Source organism: Thunnus maccoyii, chromosome 17, assembly GCF_910596095.1.
Source record: "Thunnus maccoyii chromosome 17, fThuMac1.1, whole genome shotgun sequence".
In the NCBI taxonomy this organism is placed as follows: Eukaryota; Metazoa; Chordata; class Actinopteri; order Scombriformes; family Scombridae; genus Thunnus; species Thunnus maccoyii.
In genome coordinates this window covers 1,657,312-1,676,445 of record NC_056549.1, presented here as the reverse complement: position 1 = coordinate 1,676,445, position 19,134 = coordinate 1,657,312, and the positions used below count along the sequence as shown (strand labels likewise).

General features: G+C 38.7%; 1 protein-coding gene across 4 annotated transcripts in view; it reads right to left on the bottom strand.

The window, feature by feature from the left end:
• Positions 1-19,134, bottom strand: part of tbc1d32 (TBC1 domain family, member 32) — an 83,948-nt gene that overhangs the window by 26,172 nt on the left and 38,642 nt on the right. For 3 of the 4 annotated variants that reach the window (XM_042389675.1, XM_042389678.1, XM_042389676.1), the window contains exons 25-29: positions 18,296-18,404; positions 16,481-16,574; positions 16,263-16,388; positions 11,105-11,188; positions 1,561-1,630 (exon numbers count right to left, since the gene is read on the bottom strand). In XM_042389675.1, coding sequence (XP_042245609.1) covers positions 1,561-1,630; positions 11,105-11,188; positions 16,263-16,388; positions 16,481-16,574; positions 18,296-18,404 — 483 coding nt within the window. The remainder of the gene's footprint in view (positions 1-1,560; positions 1,631-11,104; positions 11,189-16,262; positions 16,389-16,480; positions 16,575-18,295; positions 18,405-19,134) is intronic. The other variant, XM_042389677.1, reaches the window with a different exon arrangement.

Sequence of the window (19,134 nt, the reverse complement as noted above, 5' to 3'; positions counted from 1 at the left end):
AATACGTTAATGAATAACAGCAGCAGCAGTAGAAATCTTCTGGTAATAACTGGTCTAACTGGTCAAAAGACATTTTCACAACCTGGCAACAATAGATTATAACCTATATGTGTCATTTAATGACAGCAATTAATATACAGCATCCCTGCTAGTGACAGTTTACAGGTACATGTGTGATGAATTAAAATTAATTATTGACACTACAAAGTGGAGATTAGTTAATGGAGGTGGTGAAAGCTGCTGTGAATTAGAGCCTCTGGTTGTTTTCCATAAAGCTCATTATATTTCAAAAAAGTGTAATAATTTCTTCAGATGTTTGTGAAGGTTCTTCATTTCAGGCGAGTGGGGATGTCTCAACTATAACACGCTGCAGGAGGCACTGCAACATTACGCAGCCTTTTGTAACTGTTGAGCATGAGGATGTTAGCGGACGTCACCAACGCAGTCAGTAAAATTACTTACTGTTTTTTGTTTTGGGGTTGGAGTTGGGGTTAGGGTTAGGATTATGGGTTAGGATTATGGGTTAGGGTTAAGATTAGGGTTAGGGGTTAGGATTAGGGTTAGGGTTTAGGATTTAGGATTAGGGTTAGGATTAGGGGTTAAAGTTTAGGGTTAGGGTTTAGGGTTAGGGTTAGGATTAGGGGTTAGGGTTTAGGGTTAGGGTTAGGATTAGGGGTTAGGGTTTAGGGTTAGGATTAGGGGTTAGGATTAGGGGTTAGGGGTTAGGGTTAGGATTAGGGTTAGGGTTAGGATTAGGGTTAGGGTTTAGGGTTAGGGTTAGGATTAGGGTTAGGGTTAGGATTAGGATTAGGGTTTAAGGTTAGGGTTAGGGTTAGGGGTTAGGGTTTAGGATTAGGGGTTAGGGTTTAGGGTTAGGGTTTAGGGTTAGGGTTAGGGTTAGGATTAGGGGTTAGGGTTTAGGGTTTAGGGTTAGGATTAGGGTTAGGATTAGGGTTTAGGGTTAGGATTAGGGTTAGGATTAGGGTTAGGATTAGGGTTAGGGTTTAAAGGCTTAACACGCTGCAGGAGACGCTGCGACATTACGCAGCCTTTTGTAACAGTTGAGCATGAGGATGTTAGCCGACGTCTACAACGCAGTCAGTAAAATTACTGTTGTTTTTTTGTTTTAGGTTTTCATATGCAAGTGGAAATCAGTAAAAAACTGAAAAATGAATAAACATGGACTTTATAAATCTGACAAAAAGAGTGTGAAAGCATATTTTTGCGTTTGTGCATGCACACTTTTATGCATCTGATGTTTACCATTTATGTCTTACAGCTGAAAAAGTTTTACTGTAGCTGTTCTGAAAACATTTTTGAAATCCATCACATTTTGTGATGTGGGAATAGAAGTGTCAGGTAAACCAACACTAGCGGTTCTTTCTAGCAGCGTTCAAGTGTTTTAGGTCTATTTTTAGAGGATTCTGCAGCTTGCAGCTCAGTGGGAATATGAGCTGCATGAAAGAGTTTGTACACAGCATGTTCTGCTTCCCAGGTTGCTGCTGTAAGAAGACTAGAATAAATAAGGATTTATGAGCTACAGGAAAACACTTAACATACCTGAGACAGATGTTGATTCCCAGCTGTTCCACAGAAGATAATACAGCACTCTTCACACTCTTCTCTTCTGCTGTAAAACAAGACAATTAAAGAGGAGTAGTTATAACCAAGCAAGGCAACACCCACAGAGGGGATACGACTGCAAAAATACTCCCCAGACATCACTAACAGGCTGCAGTACATACATATCATATCATGACCTGGTACTTTCAGGACACTTCAGCTGTGATGTTGAGTCCAGGTCATTTTGTATTTAACAGTTTTACAGCAGTCATTTAGCTTCACTAACAGTCAGCAGCCACAGCAGCAGTTTAGAGTTTTTGAAGAACTACAAAATAAAATTTTCATCAGTGTGAGAAGGCTCTTTATTCCAGGACTTTATGCAGACTATGGGTCCTACAGCAGCTGAGAATACAGAGCAGCGCGGCTTTAGATCCACATGCTGCAGCTCTGTACAGACTGCGGGGACGTCTGGTGAGCTATCACTCTCACCAGCTGCTCTCATGGGCGCTTACTTAGCACCATTAAATGCGCAGATTCTTAAAAATATATTAGTTTTTGGAATTACAGTTGTAATTGTGTGGGGAGAAGGATGAATGAAGCAATAACTATGGGAGGACTGATATTTTGTTTGGAAGATGTTTCCGCAGCGTCCTGGCTTTAGGGAAACAGAATATTATTTCATTTGTGCTAATGGATCCCCTGCTTCAGACGGTTTGTGCTAAAATGATGGGAAGATTTCAACAATTAATATAAAAAGTATTATCCAGACAGCATCAGTGGCAAGGAAAAACTTCAAATCCAATTTACAGACTAATGTTGCAGAAATATGCGGGGGAAATGATGATAGGGTGACGCTAATCTTCATATCGAAGTGATAATTCAACATTGTTACCAATGAAATATCAGAGCTGAGCCATGTGGATTAATCACAGACCATCAAATCTTGTATTAATTGAGAATAAATAGCTTTTGATGAGGGCATGAAGCTCTGCCAGGACAACTTGTGCTGCATATTCACGCTGCTCTCCTCACATATTAACATAAAAATCTCTCGCTGATGGCAATTACTGTCTAATGGAGATGAATTCTCTCTCGTTGTATTCATCACATTGGACAGCAACGCCTCCCGATTGTTCTGCCCCCTCCTTTATTCCCTCCTCGCCCGTGACAGTGTGTCTTGCTCATCAATCAAAATCCATCATTGAGTTTGTGGATGATAGCACAACAGCACTATGTTCAGACGGCCTGCAGGGAGGAGGTTAAACACTTTAAAGCTCTGATAACAACCCTGAACTCAACACCAGCGAGAACAAAGAGCTCACTTCGGGAAGTTAAGAGCTGCAGACTTATCTCCATTTCCCTAGAAGTCTCCAGCTTTAAGTTCACATCTTCAAGGACCTTACCTCATCCCTTAACACCTCCTCTCTGGTTAAGAAGAGGAGGTGTTAAAAGGAGGGCTCACTCCCCCCTCAGTTCTTAGTCAACTGATACAACAGCATGACGGAGAGCTTCCTAACAAACTGCATTACTGTTCTGCTGCTGACCGGAGCGCCTCGCAGCGGGTTGTCAAAACTGCACAAACGACGCCCAGGTAGCATCCAACCAACACTGCATAAGAGCAGAATATCACCAGTAACTCTACCCAGTAACAAACTGTACACCCACAGCCCTGTCTGCTGGGACGCACTGAGGATGTCTGTACAGTCTGTACATCCTGACTGAAGATGATTCGTAAAGAGGCTGTTGTTCAACTGAACTCAGCCACTAACTGCTTCCTGCTTTCCTCTGTGTTTTTAGCTGTATTTAAATTATTCTGCCTCTTTAAAACATCCTGTATGTACAATATTTTCTACAGTGTACAGCCAAACAATCCGTTTACAGTGCAGCCAAACAAACTCACGATGTTTTAGTAGTAGTAGTTTACACACAGCTGCAGGTAAGGCTGAGGTTTGCTGCCGGTATGCTTCATCAGAACTGTTTGTCCGATGGTCTGACAGCTTCAGAAACCCACTGCCCCCCCCCCCCACAACGTCCTGACGTTAGAGTTTGGGGGTCTGTAACTTTCTGAAACAGACGATCTGACAGGAGGATTTGATTTTCTCTCTCAAGCTCTGTTTTTTTTTTTTTAGTTCATTACACAACTATTTCTGCCAACTTTTTGTGTGAACATCCAAGCGCAACACTGTGAATGCCAACCAGGAGAGACTGTCTGATAATATGCATCATTAGCCCCATATTTAACAATTATCACATTTCCCGCCTCTCTATGACGACCAGCTTTTCACCCCAACTTCCAAGTGTGTCTGTTTGGAAGAGTTATAAACACATCTGATGTCTGAGGTGTTCGTCCAACACGTCATATAAACTGGTTCTTCAGAGAATACATGTTTAAATTAGTAGTTTTTATTTTAGCAAGTTGCATCTTGGAATCTATGTTCCTTTGTGCACAAGCATACTGACAATAAAGTTGAATTGAACTGGCTTGTGTTTTTAGGTATTTCTGCTCTTCAGCTGGATAAAGTATTGAAAGAAAAAATGGTTTAATCAAATCTAGAAGATGGTGAGAAAATCTATTTAAAGGAGGATTCATTTGAGAAAGCAGCAGATCTTCGTCTGAGCTATTAAGATGTAGCAGTCACGTAAAAAGGTGCTCTTTCTTTGTTTCCAGACACCCAATTTTCAACAGGCAGCTGAAATAAATGAGATTGCTGGACAGCTGCCTGCAGGAGTCAGAGCCATAAAGGGTGAGGAGATACGACTCAGAACAGTGAACTGACAGAGGTTAATACTTGGCAAATGAGTCTGCTCTCTCCATACAATGGGAGCACTCAAGTAGGGCAGAGTGGCTGAGACTGTAGTTGACGTCAATCAAACGCACAGAGGTGCCCCAGCAGCCCTCCACACACACACACACACACACACACATATAACTGGCATATTGCAGAAATTCAACAAGATCTCTGACAGGTGTCTGGTCTCCTCAGAGGCTATTTGGTGGGATGAATATTAGAGGGCAGGACGGAGCGTGTGCGAGTGTGTGAATATCAAATAGGACACAAGAGAAGCTTCATTTTAAAGCAATGAGGAGATGTAGAGACGTAGCTTCATACTGATACTTGGTGTGATGTTACAGCAGAAGAAGAGATAGTTTTCAGGGTATCAGAGATTTATACAACAGCTACTGACTGTGAGATGAGACTGTTTGTTGCATGATTTTATAACAAGCGATGTTCACTTTTATTGATTATTACACTTCTACTTGCTGTTATTTAGTTCTATATATCTTTAAACTGTCTTTCAAACTAGTGATGCGCAGCTTTTATTATTCTCATAATTATTGCCAACTTTGCACTCGACGCCTCTGTTGTAGAGATTCAGGAAATACAGATTATAATCACATTCTGTAAATCATATTAAATGTAGAGAAAGCAGCCCGGAGAGATCAGCTATTGTTAACCAAACAACAGGCCTGTTTCTCCGCAGTAATAAACGTTTATTACTTGTCGTTTCATAAATAGCATGATTCTAATCCAGAGGTAAACAAAGATATTACAGGTTTTGTTTTTTTAGGGTTTTTACTGTGTGTTGTTTACATCCAACCAGCTGCTTATGTTGAAGTCTGTCATTAAAAAGAAGTTTGCATGTTTTGTTGTCTTATAATTAAAAGTAGATTTAATGTGGCTTTTTGACACTAATCAACAGAAAAATACCCTTTAATGTTAAAGTGAAAACAGATCTTGGATGTATATATATATATATATATATACTATTTCTCTTTAACTAATTATGAGACTTCTAAAACCAGTTGGCTACACCAGTGATGATTTATTAACGGGGCTGAATACTTAATACTTGAATACTTTATTCATTTAGATCACTTCATCCCATCTGCAACCTGCTGCACCGTCACTGTGCTGTGAATTAAATGTACAACATAACAGAATTTATTGTTTAATTCTTGTGTGTCCTCTAGTATGCATAATGTTAGGAAGACTTAATCACAAAAACATTAACACCAACCTCCAGTGTAAACTGTGCAAGAACTATCTCTATAACTGTTCTACATTAATGAGATTATGTAAATGAGTGCAACTGATTTCTAAAAACGAAACGCTAAAATGAATGTCATAAAGTGGAAAAATCAACAACTTTGAAGCATGTGGACTTAAATAAATCATCAAAACAAACAGTCAGAGTTAAGATTCTTCATCAGCGTGTCCTCAGAGGAGCAGAAGAGCCTCCGTTCTGATAAAAGACCTTCAATACACGGCGGGAAATATTTCAGTCTTCAATGAAAAAAAAAAAAAAAAAAAAAAAAAAGAGCTGACAAGTCTGTCTCCTTATTGAAAAATACATATTAAATAAAAGCACATTCCACATACCCTGTTTAATCACTATAATTCATTATTTAGATTGCATTTTCAGAAACACTGCTCACAGATGCTGCCTTTTATTGGCTGTTTTCTCGCCATAAATGACTAATCATAACAATTGATCTTGTTGAATTCTTCTACTCTCATAAATTCTCTCAGCTGCTTTTCTTCAGTAGCTCGGGGCCATTTGTCTCAATACTTATAATACATGTCAATCCCTGCACCACCTACAATAAAAGCTTAACATACCATGATCATACAAAGTGTTCCTATTGATAAAGCAGGTATGTTTCCATTCAGAGGGTATGGATTACCTTTTAGTAAGTTCTGAATGAATGCATCAGTATTTAACTGAAGGTAAAGACAGCAACAGTATCAATGTACATCCAAGATGGCCGCCAGCCCAGGTCTTTGTTTGGGAACGCTGCATCCCGTCCCAATATACCCTCCCTCCCCTCCCCATGTCACTTCAATAATAGAACAGGACTTGGAATCATGCATTTTAATGTTAGAAGTCTCCCCCCTAAATAGACGTGATAAGATTATGGATTTATATAACAGATATGGACATTATGGTTTGATCAGAAACCTGGTTAAAGTTGTTGTAAGACTGTAGATGTTTGTCTGACACCTGACGGTGAAAAAGTTTGGGAATATTTTCACAATAACTTTACATCAGTTTGTGATAATCTTGCTCCTCTAAAGAGATGTGGGATTAGCGGGAGGAATAATCCAGGCTTCACTGAAGAAGTTTGTTTAAAAGGATCAAACTCTGCTGCTGACTGGTCTGATTTTAGAACTTTAAGCATGAGCAGAATATCAGATTATTATCTAAAAACTGTGTCAGAAAATCTCAATAATCCCTCAGAAATTTTGGAAGCAAATTAAATCTCTGTCCTGTTCCGACTCTTCTTCAGGTCCCTGAACATCCCATCACAAACAGAAATGAGCTCAAGTCTTTAATAACGTTTAGTATCAGCTGGCTGGATTCCAGCGAGTCTAAATCAGCTTCTCATTGATCTGATTCCAGCTCTGTGACACCTCTTTTTCTCTTTAGAGCCTTTTCAACAGAGGATATCTGTTTTGCTCTTACAGCTATTGACCCGTTCAAGTCGCACTACAGAGGCTCAAGTTAGTTCTTAATGCAGAGAAAAAACCCAATTCCTGACTTTTTCTAGGACTTGTTCCCTCCACATCCCAGATAACACAAATCTCTGCACTATAGATGGGAAATCAATCGATGACAAACTTTCTTTCCAAGTACAAACTGAAAGAAGTGAAGAAGCTGAAACTAAGGATACGTTTTTATTCTGCTCTATGATTTATAACCAACTCGAGGCCATGATGAGTAAACTCTTATATAAATGAAACCTCCAGACGTCTTCAGCTCTGTTCCACCAGGTGGCTTCATTACCGGGATCCTTCTTTTCTCCCTGGACTCTCTGGAGTATTTGACATCTTAATAATCTAGTTTACAGCCATGTTAAAAGTTCCTGTAACTGATTTATTTGATTTGTTTGTATTTCCTGTCTGTCGTGATATTTCTGCTCTCGGCCAGGTCTACTTCAGGAAAGAGATTTCAATCTCAAGGGACTTCCTGGTTAAATAAAGGTTAAATAAAAATAAAATAAAAAACAGTGAGGCTCCGCTGAAGAGCTCATAACAAGAGAACGAGCAGGTTTTAGTTTGAACTGTGTCTGATGTGTTTACATGTGAGGAGACATCAGAAACAAACTGGTCGTCTGCAGGTTTGAAGGACAGCTGGAATGTCTGTTTTTCAAAGTTGAATATCTAACAAATGATTTTAAATTCTATTAACAGATATCAGTCTTGTTCTTTGATTTGCAACATTTCTCTCAAAATGTCCAAACAAAACCAAAAGATATTAAAGGAGGAGATTTAACTATTTAAAATGTGAAGAAATGTTTTCAGGCAGGAAACTTCAGCGTTAAAACATTTCTGTTTGCAGCCTTTTATTAGATTAAATTTGGGGCTATTTATTAATATCTTGCAGTTTTAATTCTTCTGTTTTATTCTATTTAGCTTCTGTCTTATTTACATGTGTCTTTTATGTCTCTTTATGTATCATGTAAATCATTTTGTCTTTTCGTTGAAAAGGTTTTATACAGAATCTGATCAAATCTGTTTGAAATTGTTGATTTAAGTCGACTATTAAAAGACATTAAAATATCATTGAATACGACTGAAGACTAATCAGAGGTGGAATAACACACTGCGTGAATATGTTCAGAGAAGATTCAGTTTTTAACAGTTTTTAATGTCATCTGGACATTTGAGAGTTGTTAAACTCTTTAACGGTGAACTGAATGAATTAAGCTGTAATTCATCTAATTGCTAATTACAATCAGCAGATGTGAGTGAGGACAGATTACTGTTAAATACTCAGATATTAAAATGATAATAGAGGGTGCTGCAGTGTTAATGTTATTTGTAGTGTTTGCTGGCTACAATACAACGCAGCCATAAGTGTTCTGGAGATTTTGTTGAATATAAACAGACTTCTCTCTGATTAACTGACTGTGTTTTGCCTGCAGCATGACTCAAAACTCAGACACTAAGCATTCTGGGTAATAAATATAAACCAGACCAATAAAGGAAAATATATTTTCTGGCATTTTGACAAAAATGTTATTTGATCATATTTTTAAGCTTTAATAAAAATGTAAGATTTATTTACATTTGGCATGAAAACCTGAATTTTTCTTTTTGTCACTAATAATGCAGTTATGTTTCTGAAACAATCTCTCAGAGCACTTTTACCATGATGCACTGCGTCTGTATAAACATCAGTTAACTTTAATTGTCTTTAATGTGTTTTAGCAGCACAGTAATTAGTAGAAAGTCTGAACTGCTGAGTAAAGTTCACTGATGGGAGATAAAACTTAAATAATGTAAACAGATGGATGTGACTGTTATTCTACATAATAAAACACACTGCAGCTGTTCTACAGTATCTGTTATAGTAGTGAGTTGATGAAGTTGAGAAGCTGAATCTTAATAGAAACAGTATCCATCTTTAAAATTAACAAATTCACATGACAAAAAGACATAAACTCAGTCAATACATACAGAAACCTTCAGTACAGATATCTCCCATAAGATGCAGATTCCATTCATGCTTCAATTAACAATCCTGACAACCTGTTCTTTTATTTTACTGAGTCTGGAGGAAACAGACTTTTAGATGTTTTTAAATATTTCCAGTGATAAACTGATTTAGAACATTCTGAACGTGAAGGTTGTGATCATTTAAACTAGTCTGACAGGTTTCAGTTTAAACACCTACTGTTGCTACGTATCAGATGTAACATAATTCTGTTTGACGTTACTATAATTTGTGAAGTTTTTCAGGAGAAGGTTTACTGTATTTTGTACAAATATGAAAAGTAAGACAGAGAAATATGTAATTATCTCTTCATTACCGTAGGAAATGTTTACAGTTTGTGAGATTGTTGGGTTTTCACTAATTAGCAGCGTTTCTCTCTGGCTGCCATCATCATCAGTCTGATCAGGTTGTTTAGCCCGTCGGCTACAAACAAACTACTGAACGAGTTCAGGTTGTTTCCATCTGGTCGCAGATATAATCTGTCAAGATGCAGATCAATAGATTTAAGAACTCATTTGTCCCTGCTGCTGTTGGCTTTTTCACTAACGTTATGTAATTCTGTTTTTTTGGTGTGAATTGTTTATGTGTTGATTGTTGATGATGATTGTATTTACTGCTGGCTGTGCAACAAATTGCCCCTCAGAGATAATAGAGATTAACTTGACCTTGACTGGTTTGATATGGGAACCATAACAAGCTGCTCTGAGGATGAGGAGGAATTTGTCTGCCGGTCCAGAGGGACTGACGGTGTGCCAACCAAGCCAGCCCAACAATATTTAAAGCCTTTAACGTCAGTGACCTCCACCAGAGAGGCCAGAAACCTTCCAGCAGTCTTCCACCTCCTCCTCCTCCCTAAAGGCTGTTACAGCCAGGTCCAGGAGTCAGGTTCACCACCCGACAGTCCCTCTAGTCCATGTCAGCAGTTTCCTCTGCTGCCTCTGTTTTCTGAGCTGTCATGATCACTGCAGACCTTAAAAACCCTGATACCAGTTTGCTGAATCAGGAGTCCTAACTGGGATGTGGGAAAGCTTCCTCTGGGAGGGAGGGAAGAGCTTTCACAAGGGGCTGACTTAGGTCAAGCTGATTTTATTTATCACACACACACACACACACACACACACACACACACACACACACACAACTATCCTTTGACACTTCAGGTGGTCTAGCAGACGTTTACCAGTTCAGCTCAGTGCACATGTGGGTTTACTGGTTTATTTATGGAGTACAAAAATAAAACAAAATGCAAAGATGGCATGATGAAGCAAAAACACTTAAAACACTCCAAGCTGAAACAATTAGTCCATTACTCAATTAGTTGATTGACAGAAATTAATTGGATAGTTTTGATTAGTAATTAAGAATTTATTAATATATATAATATTATTTCTTGGTATTCTATGATATTAAACTAAATATCTTTGTATTTTGGCTTTTTTTAAAAAAAACTTTTTCTGACTTTATTTGAGCCAAACAAGTTATTGACTGAAATAATGTGAAAGTTAAATGATAAATAATATAATTGTTATTTGCAGCTCCAGTCCAGTACAAATGAGCCCAGATAATGTAATAATATGATAATGTGATAATGAAAGTTAATCCTTGATCTCAGGTTGGTCTGACTTCTGTCAGTCTACGTTTAACGCTGGTTGTTGTCACATGACGACACAGACCTCCACATGATGGCCGACATGTTACCTGTTTGTGTTGAGGCTGAGCAGGTCCAGCGGTTCAGACCTGCTTCCAGCTGCTTCTTACTGATTGGTTTAGGAGACTCGACCAGAAGCTTTTATTCCAACAACATATCTACAGGATCTCAACACACAAACACTCACTGAATGACTATAATTATAATTCCTTCCTTTACTGAAGATTATCTTAATGTCATTTTCATAACCCACAGAGTGAGCAAAAGAACAAATGACAAGTAACATTCATGTCCCAAATACAAAGAATCTGTGTGTAGTCCACAGAATATCTTTACTGTTATTTTCCTTTGTGTAGGAGAAGGAAACTGAATGTGTTGCTCTTCTTCACTGACCTTTGAACTGAGCCGGAGAGAAGAAACACTCTGTGGCACAGCTGGATAGATGGTTCACTACCTTCTCCAGAAGGTCAGCCAGCACTGAGGAGAAAAAACAGAAATACAGAAAATATTATGCTTGTACAGCTACAAAAAACCTTGAGTTCAAAGAAAATCCAATTTATGATAAGCCAGCTCCTTCACATATTTTTAGAACATCCTGGAGATGGAGAACATCCTGTTACAGTATTACGCTGTTAAGCCCAGTTCACTGTAAGCTACATTATGCCTGTTTATTGTATCACTGAGTCATTAGTGTTGATGGAAATATGTCCAAAAGATTCAGTCACACAGACAGCTTAAACATCTCTGGATGAGTCTCTACACACAGAGACGATGGATGAGCAGTAAAAACAAACGTAGAGCGATACGATCACTACGCTTCGCTAATGTACATCTGCTCATATCAATCAATGACTTCACTGCTGCCGACAGTCACTGAAGGCTTAACTGTAGAAATGAGAAGGAAATACAAGCAAGTAAATAATATCACACCACTCTGTTAGCACATAACTGCATAATCACTTAAAGTCTCCTTCCACTCAAAAATATGTTTGTCTTCTTGTTCCTTAAGTTAAGATGTTGGAGCTTCACTGTGCAGAGTTTGTTTTCACATTCATCTGCTGAAAGTGAGTTTAAGGGAGTTTAAGGGACGGACCTATACAAGCCAGTCCTGGTCTAAGTATTCAACTTATGTGGAAACTTGAAACACTGAGAACGTTTCAGTGAAGTCGGAGACATCTTGTGTCCAGCAGTTAAACCTTTAAATGAAAAACATTTATATAATTTTAGACTCTGGAAATATAAATGAATGAGAAGGATTTTAACAAGATAACTGAACCTTTATTGTGAAGTATTCAGAGTATTTTATATACATCTTAAAACGCAATGGATTTATAAGTACTACTGAAGGAAACTTGGATGAACATGTCCTGTGTGAACTTCCTGTATCGACTCTTTCTGGTAAATAAAATATCTTTATCATTTAGCAGGCTTCACGTTTTCTATATTGTGACTCTTGAAGGTAAAACACATCTTTTCAGACAGAAATATCATCACTAATTGAAACCTCTGGGGAGCAGTGTCACTTATTGTTAATGTCTTTCTAGTACAGATATAAAGGCCTTGCATCAGTAAGGGATGATATAATCATAGTGTCTCTTGTAGACACTCAGTTGCCAATTCATTGTATTACAACAGCCCTGCAATAATCTTAATGAAGGTTATAATGTTCTGTTTTTATTGAAAATGTTCTAGAGAGCTGTTGATTCAACTTCACGGTCATTCTGAGGCTGTAGTTTTTGGTTATTGCGTTATACTGAGAAATGTTTCTAATATTATTTCAGTGAAGGAAACATCTCTCAGTATAATTCAATACAATACAAAACGACCGTGAAGTTGAATCAACAGTTTCAACAAAAACTGAACATTTTCAGCCTTCATAAAGACGGAATGTATCGCAGAGCTTCTGTATGAAACTGTTTTGGTTTGTTGCTTGTGAACTCAATAACCTGTCAATAAGTGTAATGTTTGCTATTATCTCTAGAGGCAGATGTGCCCTCGCAGACACTTACATGCCGACATAAAGAGGAGCAGCAGCTCTTCTGGTCCACTTTAAGTACTACACTGAATTAATTTAATCTAGTCATTGATAGCCACTTCTCACTTTGCCCTTGGGTACCCGCCAGTCAACACTTAACATGTGATGACCGAAGCTGAATACACATTATATTATATCATTATTATTATTATTATATTATGCAGCCGTCACTTGAAAAGGACTCTTCTCAAGTGCCACCTGTCGCCTTCAGAATTTAATACCAAAGAGCTTTATCATAAAATATCAACTGTGTTAAACAAGCAAATATCATGAATGGCAATAAAAGGGTTAATGATACACTATATTGCCAAAAGTATTGGCTCACCTGCCTCGACTCGCATATGAATTTAAAAGGTATAATATGTAATTATTCCACATTAAAATGTCTAAAAACAACTAGACCTATGTTATATATGTTGTTGAGTTGTGTACTTACATTATCCCAAATGTTTCCAACAATGTTCAAACTCAGAGAAATCTGTAATTTAATCAAAGTAACGGACCGTTTCATTTGGTCGCCTGTCGATGGCGTCATACCTCCTCTACCAAAGAGTAAACACGCACCAGATGCATACGGCGGCGCTGTGTTTGTCCGCTACAATGGCGTCTACCAAAGAGTAACTTACACACATACAAGATAATACATCGGCGTTGTGGTTGTTCCACACAAACTGTTATAAATTGACTTTTATTCAGTTTTAAGCCACATTTTCATGATAAATTTAGGTGGTTTTTAACTATATCTTTTAGCCGGAAGAAGGATTTTAGTCATTGGACGTCTGGATCTTAAGTTATCAGAGAAATAAACTGGACAAACGTTAGCAGCAGCTTGGCTAACAGCCCCTCCAGGAAGTCCGATGGTCACCAAACAGCAGCAGATATCATGAATGGCAATAAAAGGGTTAACGATACACTATATTGCCAAAAGTATTGGCTCACCTGCGTTGACTCGCATATGAATTTAAGTGACATCCCGTTCTTAATCCATAGGGTTTAATATGTCATTGGTCCACCCTTTGCAGCTATAACAGCTTCAACTCTTCTGGGAAGGTTTAGGAGGGTGTTTATGGGAATTTTTGACCATTCTTCCAGAAGTGCATTTGTGAGGTCACACACTGATGTTGGACGAGAAGGCCTGGCTTCCAGTCTCTGCTCTAATTCATCCCAGTGGCGGGGTGTTTTACACCACTGCATCCGACGCTTTGCATCGCGCTTGGTGATGTACGGCTTGGATGCAGCTGCTCGGCCATGGAAACCCGTTCCATGAAGCTCTCTACGCGCTGTTATTGAGCTAATCTAAAGACCACATGACCACTCTGTAGCGATTGACTCTGCAGAAAGTCATCCGCTGACCCTGCTCCGTTATTTTACGTGGCCTACCGCTTCCTGGCTTAGTTGCTGTCATTCCCAATCGCTTCCACTTTGTTATAACACCACTGACAGTTGACTGTGGAATATTTAGGAGCGACTGGACTTGTTGCGCAGGTGACATCCTATCAGCTCCTGAGAGCGACCCATTCTTTCACAAACATTTGTAGAAACAGTCTGCATACCTTGGTGCTTGATTCTATACACCTGTGGCCATGGAAGTGATTGGAACACCTGATTTCAATTATTTGGATGGGTGAGTGAATACTTTTGGCGATATAGTGTATATGACGATAGAGAGGGTTTTTATATTGATGCTGCTTGGTCATCAGATTATATCTGAGTGTGTCTTTCTCCTGCATTATTCAGTTCAACATGAAAAGTCTCATCTAAAGAGAAACAGGATGTGAGTGAAGTGATGTTCCTGCAGCTGCTTAACATGCAATGAACGCTTCTGTAAAAAATACACATCAGTGCAGCTTTATGAGCATTTCACAGGCCGCCGGATTAGAAAACACAACGAGGTCTGATCATAACCACAGACAGGATTCACAATGCAGCTCAGAGACTCATCGCCATGCTATTGAGAAAGACCAATTAAGCAATCAATAAGCTGACAACAGAGCGAGGTATTGAACGTACAAACACTTCCAATGGTGCGTGTTGTGATGAAGAGACAGTATAGTTAATCATTTTCATCTCACAGCTGAATAGAAGACACGAGTGATAATCACTCTCGTCTTCATACATGGAGACAGACTCCAGTAAATTCAATAAATTGCAGAGGAAGCGCGTTAATTTAATAGTCAGGATGTAAACGCTACAATTTCCTCCATTTAAGGTTTCGTATAAAGTGGAATTCCAGGTTTTACGAGTTTAACGGCAAATAAAACAGCAGAGAGAACAGATAATACGTCTTGATCATGATCTTGCAGTGAAAAGTCCTTAAATGAGCAACGAGTGGATGCTTTTACAGTTCAGCAGTGTGCTGATGAAAGGAAGCAATCACGGTACAGTACATGCATTAATGACGAGATCGTTAGGCCTCCTTCGTTTGGATGTGTTTTAGTCCTCTTGAATCACAGCGACTTACTCCTACATGAGGAAACGTAGGCGTTAACGTCAGTGACGGTAACGAGTTCTGAAAAAGTGTCATGAACATCAGATTAGATTCACCTCCACACTCACCTGCAGCACTACAAAGACATCATTATTCCTCATCATTCCTACATGTTACTACCATGTTTACTCATCTACAGGCAGCTGATATTAAAGTGATGTGAAGGACTGAAGATGCTGAGTAAATGTTACTGTTGTTATCCTTCACATTCAGCTGATTCGTTTAAGGTTGTGTCTGCATTATGAATACATGTACGTAAACACGTTCTTTATCATAAATACATATTTGTATGTGAAAAACTGATTCCTTGGATATAAATTACTTATACATGCATCTTTGCCTCCAGCAAAACACAACCTGGACACGACATGAGAACACGTACACAAATAATACCTGAGGATAAAAACATATACAGTAATAAACATTTAGTCTGTATGATACATTTATTATGTTTCCTCTGGATCAGTATACAACATTTCTGTATGTTTCTCATTGTCAACTAATCTCATACGTAGAGTCAAACCAACAATAAACTGAATTCTACAAAGTCCAGATGCTGTCATATGCAGCTCATTCCTGCACATGCTCATTAGCGTCTGTCTTACACAGAACTACTGTCTGGAGACTGAAAACATGATGCTGTTATTAGTCTTTGGAGCCGTTAACGGGACCAAACTCTTCATGATGAAGGAACATGTCACCCAGTGCAGATTTTTTAAAAACGAACACAGTCGTATAATCTTCAGTTACTGTCAGTTATGATGAGAACAAAACTTGTGTGGCTACTGAGAAACATTTTTGCATTTTTGTGACCATATTGAATTGTTTCTGTCACACTCATATTCCTCTTAAATGTGTGGAAGTGTGATCAGTCTTCCATATAAATGATGTATATGTTTTTATATGAGCTTCCATGTTAAAGCTGTTCATTCCTAAGACCTTTACAACCAGCTCTACCAACCATATCTGTCATATCTCATCATTATATTACTAAAAATCCACAGTAACCACGGCAACCAGTGTCTTACTTTTTCCAGTCAGGATGCTGGGTTTGGTGGTCATGACTCTGCGGTAGTGTCTCCTGCACGTTTCCATCCAGTTCTCCTCGTTCTTCGTGTCTTTAGACGACGCCAGAAACGTAGTGAGCTCAGGATCTGTATGAGACGGAGAAACACTGACAGGTAAAAGAATGAAAATGAAGCGCCAGTTAACACGTCAGCAGCTTCATCGACGACGTCCGTCTTACCCGCTGAGTTGTGGTGGATCGTCGGCGGGTCGCAGGTGTAGCAGTGAGGAAGAGGATACCGTGAAAACATGGGCCAGGGGTACGGATCTTCTCCCTGGAAAGGAGCAGGTAATGACCACCTCTTTACACCCAAATGCAGTTATTATAAACATCATATTTAGAATATACTGCGCGAGTATTATAGTGTTCTGTTGCAGTGGAGGTGAACGGGACCCAAATCATTCATCATATTTGCAATATTTCCTTTCATTTACTGTTCTGCTGCTGTGCATGTTTAGAAGTTTGTAGTGTTATTGATGTGACAGGATGCTGGATTGTTTGTGATTTAATATAATAAAATACCGTCTGATGAAACTATAAGCAGTTAAAAAGTGAGGAGTAGATGAATAAATTAGTGAGTGATTGTTTAGCGCCGAGGCTTCTGACAGTTTATCAAATTTGTTTGTTTATATTTGTGTCCCGTCTGTTTTTTTTCTTTCTCTCTTCGTAACTCTCAGACATTCAGAGTCGCATTTATTACGTCTGTCACGTCTTAATGTTGAAGAAGCAGAAGTTGAGTCATAGCTCAGCGTGTGACTTGATAATAATGTGTTTTAAATGTTAGTCGCGTTCTTTCTCTCCACTCGTTATAATCCCTGCTGGTATTTCAGTCTGACTGACGCGCTGCTTCTAGACCTCGTTAGAAAAGATGTTACAGACCTTCCTTCTTCAGCTTCAGACGCACTGTTGTGTGCAGGTTGATTTGAGATGCTTCACTTTTTCCCTTCTTTAATAACTTGTTCAGATTCTCTACGTCTCACATCGACAGACCATCACTGTTTTTATTCATCAAGTCTCCTGAAATATGAGCGTATGTAACAGTTTCTATAAAAACATAACACATCTGTAGGACAACATACCGTCAGTTCAACTACTGACAGACTGAATATTTCAGTGATTGTGATGTGAAGTAAAGCCGGCGAGGTCTTCATCAGGCTCAGCAGTTATTATAACATCCATTACTTCATCTGTTTCTTTCTGTGTTCTCCTTCAGTAACAGGAGTTAGAAATGTCTCTCATATACTCTGCTTGACCTCAGCATAAATGACTTCCTGTTTGAGTTCAGCGTAAACATTTCAATAATTAATATCCATCTTAAAACATGCAGAGTAAATACGGCTACGGGCTGATTATCAGTCAGATTCTTTCATCTGTAATAAAACTACCACCAACAGCAGCTCAGACATGAAGAATATTTTCTATTCTTGGATTATATTTCATTAAATCTTCCATTTATTGCAATTAAAGAATAATGAAAGTAAATATTGAAAATAAACACAACATTTAGTCATTTTTGCGATTACAGCAGTAAATTTTCACTATTTCTCAAAGATTTTTCCATCAAATTCAGACAGAAACAGTGAAACAGTCGAGTCAGTCTGATTGAATAAATACTGAGCCTGAAGTCAGTGAATCTGTTCAACGATATCAACGATACGCAGGAAATTAATATTTCATCTAAGGATAAATGTTACAACTTTTTGGAAACTGAATTTCCACAAATATCCATCCAGGAAACAGAAACGCATAAAAAAAACTGCAAACTGCATCTCTAACAACGTTGACAATCAAATAAAAAGAAGCTTTTTATTTTATTTTCTGATATTCAAGATTTGTTTTGCTTCAACCTCAAAGATTTAAAACCACTTAATCCTTGTTTTCTTTTATGTAAAACTCAAAGACTTGAACTGCAGAGAAAAGTGAATCAGAGGAACCAGGAAGCTTCTATCAATTCAAATCCAGATGACAATGAGAGTAAATGAGGTGACCTCTGACCTCCTGCAGGGCTCGAGGTGGAAGCTTCCTCTCAGACGGACCTCCGACCAAACTGACCCGGACCAGCACGTGATTCCTCTCCACCGACAGACTGTCTATGATGAGCTCCCTGAGAGAGAGGGGGGGGGGGGGGGGGATTAGACAGAAACCAAGCAGTAAAAGTCTAAAAATAATGCGGATGGACTGAGGTCATGATGCTCAGAGGTGTGTTTCGTCACAGCGTATCAAACACTAAATATATCACCAAATGAGAAAAATATGCTGCTAACTAACCCGGAGAAAGCTGCATCTCATGGTCTACCTCAGTGGTCATGTGACATACTGTAGCTTAGTTGTCATCACATCACATGACGCATTGCGAAGGTGAAGCTGTAGGAAAGGTTTTTTTCTGTTTACAACACAAGGACGACGTTAACATTCCTGTTACTCAGCTGCAGTAATGTTACCGTCCTGTTAACTCGTAGTTTAGCTTCTATCTAATCCCACAAGTAGCTGCTTTATGTTTGGAATGATCTGCGGTCTATCTACAGCTACACACACACACATGAAATGAATCCAACACTCCTCAACGCCTCAAACTGCTTGTTTTGTCCCTCAAACAGTCCAAAAACCTTCAAGATTTTCAGTTTACAATCACATAGAACAAAAAGACATCAGATCCTCACACTGGAGAAGCTAGAAGAAGACAATGTTTCAATTAAACAATTATTAAAATAGTCGTTGAGTTTAACTGAACACTTTAAAGCTGCATCGCACGTGCTTACGTCATAAGCTCCACCGTGGCCGACTCTGTCACCACTCACTCCGTCACTACTGTTGTGTTTTAAGCATCATAAACT